This window comes from Solanum stenotomum, chromosome 6 (genome assembly GCF_019186545.1).
Source record: "Solanum stenotomum isolate F172 chromosome 6, ASM1918654v1, whole genome shotgun sequence".
In the NCBI taxonomy this organism is placed as follows: domain Eukaryota; kingdom Viridiplantae; phylum Streptophyta; class Magnoliopsida; order Solanales; family Solanaceae; genus Solanum; species Solanum stenotomum.
In genome coordinates this window covers 45904998-45912858 of record NC_064287.1, presented here as the reverse complement: position 1 = coordinate 45912858, position 7861 = coordinate 45904998, and the positions used below count along the sequence as shown (strand labels likewise).

The window sequence follows — 7861 nt, the reverse complement described above, 5'->3', positions numbered from 1 at the left end:
TGAAAACAACAATACTTGGGAGCTTACTGATCTTCCAAAAGCCAAAGGTTGATTGGAGTTAAATTGATTTATAAAACCAAACGCAATGAGTCTGGTGAAGTTGATAAGTACAAGGCGTGCTTGGTGGTAAAAGGATACAAGCAAGAGTATGGTGTGGATTACAAGGAGGTCCTTTCTCTGAAAGTCAGACTTGATACCATCCGAATTGTGTTGGCATTGGCAGCTCAAAACAATTGGCCGATTTATCAACTTGATGTAAAATTAGCCTTTTTGCACGGAGAGTTGCAAGAGCAGGTATATTTTGATCAACCTCTTGGTTAAGTGATGCATGAAAGTGAGCATACAGTTTATAGATTGAAAAAGGTTTTATATGGGATAAAACAAAATCTCCGAGGTTGGTATAATCGCATTGATGTATATTTTAATCTATGGGATGTTGTTGATGGGAGTAACACAAGTCCTCCAGCTAACAGATTGGAAAATAGTAGTGCATAAAAGAAGTGGAAGCAGAATAATGTGAAGGCAGAGTTCATTCTGAAGAGGACAATCTTCTCCAATTTATTCGATCCTATTATAAAGTGTAAATCAGCTCATGAAATATGGAGGAACCTCGATCGTTTGTTCAATAAGAAGAATGAAGCTCGGCTGTAGATGTTAGAGAATGAATTGGCTAACACCACTCAAAGTAATCTTTCTATCGTCGAGTATTTTTGAAGATTAAGAACTTATGTTCTGAGATATCTTTGTTGAATCAGGAAAAGGCTATCACTAAAGCATGAATGAGAATAACTATCATTCGTAGTTTGAAACCTGAATATATTCTATTTGTGACATCGATTCAAGGACGGGCTCAACAACCATCTTTGGAGGAGTTTGAAAATTTGTTGTCGTCACAGGAGTTGCTAGCCAAGCAGTTGGCGAGTTATTTATCAAATATGGAGAAGGAGATGCTCTTTAGTCCACAAGAGAAACTTCAAAGGAAAATCAAGAGATATGTCACACTCTCAATCCTCAGATGCTTCAAGCTCGCTTAGAAAGAAGGAAGAATCTTCTAACTATTCTGGTAAGAAGCCTGTCAGATGTTATCGTTGTGGAGAAGTAGGACACATAAAAAGATATTGCCGAGCCAAGGAGAGCAATATGGATCAAAAAGTTGCTGAAGAAGAAGAAGAGTGGGGAAAGTGTTTAGTAGCTGAGGCTCGAGCAATAGATGTCATGATTTCCATCTATCTTCAAAGAGACTGGATCAAGGATCCAGAATATAATATAGCCAATCATGTGGAGAAGCAAGAACTGATTTTGTAGTCATGAAACAAGAAATTTTTTAGGATGTTCCAATTGGTGACATGGTAGCTGCTATTGAAGAACTCAAAGAAGAAAATCTTGAACAGACAATATCTGAAACTACATGTGCTAGTGACGACCTTTACAAAGAAAGCATTGAGAGAGATGTTTTGGAAGTAAAACTATTTGATCAATCATCTGTAATATCAAGGTCAATTAATGACTCAGAGCAAATTCTGAAAGTTATGAAGCTGCCAAAAAAGGATATGATTTTTGAAAGTTATGAAGCAGCCAAAAAATCTATCGAGGAGATGATAAGATAATATAGCAGTGGATCATATGTTAGTGTTGAGACTTCACTGGAAATTGAAAGTGTTTCTATGGATAATATAATTATCGAGAAACTAAGAGAAAAGGGGAGTTCAGGAAATTGCAAGGAGATAATTTACATGGATCATTCGATAATAGAAAATCTTTATCATTTGAAGAAGCAAGAGGAGTCCAGAAGAAACCGTCGAGATTTTCCCCAAGATGTGGTTCAAAGCTTTGTTTGAGCTCCTCCACGACAAGTGTGGGATAGTTTCCAAAAAAAAAAAACTTTAAGGGGGAGTGTGAAAAATTAATGTTGATTTTTTGGAGGTACAAAAAAATATCTTAGATATTTAGTTGAACTTTCTAGAATTTTGTAGAGTAAATATCTTTGATATTTATATTTAAGAAAAAATATAGATGTTCTAGATAATTAGATATTTAGATGTTCTAGATAGTCAGAAGGTAAGGATATCTAGATATTTCTTGTAGATGTATCTAGAATAATTTCTAGAAGCATCCCTATGCAAATATAAATAGGGGTGACATTAGACATTTGTAATTAACCCAACCTAAGAACAACTCAAATCAAATAGTCTTCTTCCATGCCATTTTTTTAATCCTAAATACACATCCTCCATTCTAGCTTCCTCTTTTTTAGTTGAATCTTCTGATCCTAGCTAACGATTTTGAGCTAGCAGACGGGTTCTCCGATTATATTTTTCTTCTGTTATTCTCTACACTATGAACTACTCTTTTCGCTTTAATCTATCTATCTTTCATCATATATTAAAGGAAAGAGCAATGTGAAGAGGAAAACCAGAGAGACAAAGTGAAAATGAGGACAGAAATTAGACAAGTAGAAGAAAAGCCAAGAAAGGGTGGTCTTAGAACTATGCCTTTCATCATTGGTAATTCTTTTTTTTGTTGTTGTTGTTTAGATTGTTTGCATGTGTTGAGTACTAATTAATTGTTTTTTAATGTTTTTGTTCTAGTGAATGAATCATTTGAGATGATAGCAACATATGGTTTACAAACAAATATGCTAATTTATTTGATGACATTTTATAACATGAGTGCTGCCACTGCTACTAGTATTCTTGGACTATGGGCTGCACTTTCAAATGGATTGGCTATTGTTGGTGCAATTGTTGCTGATTCTTACTGCGGTCGGTTTAGAGCTGTTGCCTTTGGATCCATCTCAACTCTTATTGTGAGTAATTTGTCACATTTTCACAATTTCAACTAATTGCTGATATTTTAAATTTATATAAATTTGAACAAATAGACATTTGATCCCTTCTTCGACAGGGAATGATTGTTCTTTGGCTCACAACTATGATTCCACAACTCACGTCTGTATCCTGCTCTCACTTCCAACATGTTTGTAATGGAACAACACCAATCCAACTTGCTGTTCTGTTTTCGTCTTTTGGGTTTATGTCAATTGGAGCTGGTTTTGTTAGACCTTGTTCTATAATATTTGGTGCTGATCAATTGGAAAATAAAAAGAACCCCGACAACCAGAGGCGTATTGCTAGCTATTTCAACTGGTACTATGTTAGCACAGGAATTTCAACTATGCTTGCAGTTACTGTAATTATTTATATTCAAGATCGTTATGGTTGGCAAGTTGGCTTTGGTATCCCTATTATCCTTATGTTTTTGTCTGTCTTAATGTTCCAAATCGGTTCTCCTCTTTATATCAAAGTGAAAGCTAAAACTACGGAAAACTTGGTCATAGGATTGTTCCAAGTAGCTGTAGCAGCTTTTAGGAAAAGAAATAATACCCGTCTTCCATTGACTGATTGTGATGAATACTATCGTTGGCCACTTGAATCAGAGGTCTTCACTCCATCAATGGACTTCAGGTCAGTGTTTCCATCTTTTCATCAATGGGATTTCTATTGTCAATATTACTCCAATGCTATGCACTTTCTCTATGAGTTGTTGAAGATTTTATTGTACGTTATAGGTGGTTAAATAGAGCTTGCATGATTGAAGATCCTGAAAGAGATTTGAATCTTGATGGATCAGCTTCAAATCCATGGAATCTCTCTAGTTTGGAACGAGTTGAATCACTCAAGGCTCTTCTTAGAGTACTTCCTATGTGGTCCACCGGTTTTATGATGTCGGTGGACATGGGTGTATTCTCATTTTCCATGCTTCAAACAAAGACCATGGATAGACACATGTTCCCTCACTTTGAAATACCAGCAGCATCATTCACTATGTTCTTGCTTATCGCTTTAACAATCTGGGTTATTTTTTACGATCGTATTTTGGTCCCTTTGCTATCAAAATATACTGGAAGGCCGAAAGGGCTAAGTCCTGTGACCCGAATGAGGATTGGTTTAATAGTCTCTTGTATGTCTATGGCATTGTCAGCAATAACAGAAAGAATAAGACGACAAAAGGCAATAGAGGAAGGACATGAGGACGACCCAAATGCTTTAGTGAACATGTCTGCTATGTGGTTTGTGCCACAGTATGCACTACTCGGAATGGCTGAGGCTGCCCATACAGTTGGACAGATTGAGTTTTTCTACTCTCTACTACCCAAAAGCATGTCCAGCTTCGCGTCAGCTATGCACACTGTTGGGAGTGCTGTATCGAGTTTGATTGGAAGTATTATGGTGAGTAGTGTGGATTGGCTTTCATCAACCGGTGGTAAAACAAGCTGGCTTTCGAGCAACATTAATAAGGGTCACCTGGATTACCATTTCTGGCTGCTTACTTTTTTGAGTTTGCTAAACTTGTTATATTTTCTGATCATCTGCCGGTTTTATGAAACTGGGAATGATGAGATCAGTAGATCACCTCATGTGGCCGATGAGGAAGAATGTGATTATAGACTCTTACCAGAATCTTGATTATATATTGTACTGCATTCTTGAATAAATGAGGCAACTACTATAATTATGTTTAGCCAACTAAGTGTTTACATGTTTAGACCTGTTTTTTTTGAAGTATCTTGGTACTTCCTTAGAAAAAAATATTTCATCAAATGAACTCCGAAACCCTTATTAGTGTTGGGAGGGGCTTTAATCACCCATTTGCCTAAACAAGGACAGATCCTTTTTAGTTTTCTAGCTGTATCATGTATTGTTCTTATGCTGGGGGTGTTATTGTGGTGGAATCTGGTATTGGGGTTAATTGGGGCACTATATGGATGATGAACTTGGTCTATCGAGATGAAGAGAAATTGAATTTTTTTTAATTATTTGGTTTATTTGTGTGAGCTTATGTGTGAGGAAATGAGGATTTTTTTTAGGTTTTTGGTTGGGTTAATTTAAGAGTGAGTGGGTTAAGTGGGTGGATATGGGTGAGTTTTTAAATTTTGGGTTTAGTTAATTGGTTAAAACAGAAAAATATTACTATCTAATGAGCAGCGAATTTCGATCAAAATCGTAAAATTCAAGTTTAGCCACATGCAAATCTAACACAGAAACCCTATCTAGAGAATCGCACAAAGAAATTTTAAAAAATACAACTCAAAGATGCAAGTACCAAAGTCTGGCAGAAATAAAAGGAATTGACCTTGGGTTTTGATGTGTTTCTGTACTGATACTTCATCGCTGAAAGAGAAATAGATTGCAGTGAGCTTGGAAGAAGAAGAAGCGACACATGTTCTTCATTGAAGGCAAAAGGACACGTACAACTTTGAAATTAAAGTATGCCTCCGTCCCAATTTATGCGAGATAGTTTAACTTGATAGAAAAAGATGAAATATTAAATTAGGTGTAAGTTATTAATCTCATCCTGAATTATAACTAAACTTAAATACATCATCAATCTCATATTACAAATAGTCTCAAACTGGAGCATGCGACTCTTGATAAAAAAACCGGAAAAAGTTAAAACACCCTTACACTTATTTTCATCTTAGGAGAGCACCAAAACAATTAAAGGTAAGAGGGAAAAAACAGAGTTGTAGAGAAAATGGAGAGAGAGGCAGAATTAGCTGAAGAGAAGCCAAGAAAGGGTGGTCTTAGAACCATGCCTTTCATAATTTGTACTTCTCTTTCATTTTTTCATCTTTAAATTGTTTGCATGCATTAAGTATTTATTTCAATTTTGTTTTTTCTTTCCAGTGAATGACTCATTTGAGAGAATAGCAAGTTATGGGTTACTAATGAACATGATAATCTACTTGATGACATATTATAACATGAGTGCTGCACTTTCAAATGGATTGGCCATTGTTGGTGCAATTGTTGCTGATTCTTACTTGGGTCGGTTTAGAGCTGTTGCCTTTGGATCCATCTCCACTCTTATTGTGAGTAATTTGTCACATTTTCACTTTTGCAATGTTTAATTCGTTTATTAAACGTTCTTCTTCAACAGGGAATGATTATTCTATGGCTCACAGGTATGATTCCGCAACTCAAGTCTTTCACTTCCAACATGTTTGTAATGGAACAACACCAATCCAACTCGCTGTTCTATTTTCATCTTTTGTGTTTATGTCAATTGGAACTGGTTTGTTCTATAATATTTGGTGCTGATCGATTGGGGAAAAAAGAGAACCAGAGGCTTCTCGATAGCTGATTGGTACTATGCTAGCACGGGGATTTCAACTATTCTTGCAGTTACAGTTATCGTTTATATTCAAGATCGTTATGGTTGGCTTTAGTATCCCTGTTATCCTAATGTTTTTGTCTGTCTCAATGTTCCTAATCGGTTCTCCTCTTTATGCCATTGTCAATATTCCTCGAATGCTATGCACTTCGTCTGAAACAATTTTATATTGTCAATATTCCTCGAATGCTATGCACTTCGTCTGAAACAATTTTATATGTTAAAGCAAATTTCTTTGCGGTTACTCTTTTCACCTTTTTTCAGGTGCTATATGATATTGCAGTTTATTGGCATGTGATTTTATTGTGTGTGTTATAGGTGTTTAAATAGAGCTTGCGTGATTGAAGATCCTCAAAGAAATTTGAATCCTGATGGATCACCTTCAAATCCATGTAGTGTGGAACAAGTTGAATCACTCAAGGCTCTTATTAGAGTACTTCCTATGTGGTCCACTGGTTTTATGATTTTTGCAATTCTCATCCGTACTTCAAGCAAAGACCATGGATAGACATATCTTCCCTCACTTTGAAATACCAGCAGCATCATTTAGTGTGTTCATGATTATTGCTTTAACAATCTGGATTACCTTCTACGATCGTGTTTTAGTCCCTTTGCTATCAAAATATACTGGACAGCCAAGAGGGCTAAGTCCTGTCATCCGAATGGGGATTGGCTTAATAGTCACCTGTATGTCTATGGCGTTGTCAGCAATAACAGAAAGTATAAGACGGCAAAGGGCAATAGAGGACGACCCAAGTGCGTTAGTGAAAATGTCTGCTATGTGGCTCGTGCCACAGTATGCACTACTCGGAGTGGCTGAGGCTGCCCATGCAGTTGGACAGATTGAGTTCTTCTACTCTCTATAACCCAAAAGCATGTCCAGCATGGCGTCAGCTATGTACACTGTTGGGACTGCTGTGTCGAGTTTGGTTGTAAGTATTCTGGTGAGTGGTGTGGATTGGCTTTCATCAACTGGAGGCAAAACGAGCTGGCTTTCAAGCAACATTAATAAGGGTCATCTGGATTACTATTTCTGGCTACTTACTTTTTTGAGTTTGCTCAACTTCTTCTATTTTCTGGTCATCTGCCGGTTATATGAACCTAATGATGGGGGCAGTAGGTTATCTCATGAGGGAGAAGAAACACAATGTGATTATAGGCTTTTACCTGAATCTTGATGATATGTTGTACTGCATTGCTGAATAATATACTACTATTCTAGCTAGGAGTTTGTATATGTTTAGATTTCTACATTTTCTTTGACAGAAATGAGTATTGTGTTTTGGTATCAGTCTATCAGCCTACAGTGTGTGGAAAGTTAACTCTTCATCCTTCAAATTCTTAAAGATCTAATTTGGGAATCCCTTTCTTCTAGAGAGAAACTTATAGTAATGTGATGAGAATGCCAAAGTAAAAATCTTATTAGAGATATTTAATGCATTACAAATGCCACATCATCCTCTCGTAGACCATAATTATACTTTCTCCGTTTCAATTTGTTTGTTCTATTTTAGTTTGACATGTAGTTTCAAACTTTTGAATTTGATATATTGTCTTAAATTAAATATATGCAGATCTTGTGGTCTTAAATCTGTCGCGTGTGAAAAGTTGAAATTAAAAAAACTAAAACACAAAAGGAATAAATATAGAAAATATATCAAAGTTACAAGGATGAAAGCAACTTGAC

The 7861-nt window shown here is 36.1% G+C and overlaps 1 protein-coding gene and 1 pseudogene across 1 annotated transcript; both read left to right on the top strand.

Moving 5' to 3' along the window:
- The first annotated feature begins 2178 nt into the window (after positions 1-2178).
- On the top strand, positions 2179-4506 carry LOC125867014 (protein NRT1/ PTR FAMILY 1.2-like). Its single transcript, XM_049547433.1, has 4 exons — positions 2179-2504; positions 2589-2806; positions 2905-3464; positions 3569-4506. The coding sequence occupies exons 1-4, from the start codon at positions 2432-2434 to the stop codon at positions 4464-4466; spliced, it is 1749 nt and encodes a 582-aa protein (XP_049403390.1). The 5' UTR covers positions 2179-2431; the 3' UTR covers positions 4467-4506.
- Positions 4507-5535: 1029 nt separating this feature from the next.
- Positions 5536-7352, top strand: LOC125867018 (protein NRT1/ PTR FAMILY 1.2-like; annotated as a pseudogene).
- The last annotated feature ends 509 nt before the right edge of the window (positions 7353-7861 follow it).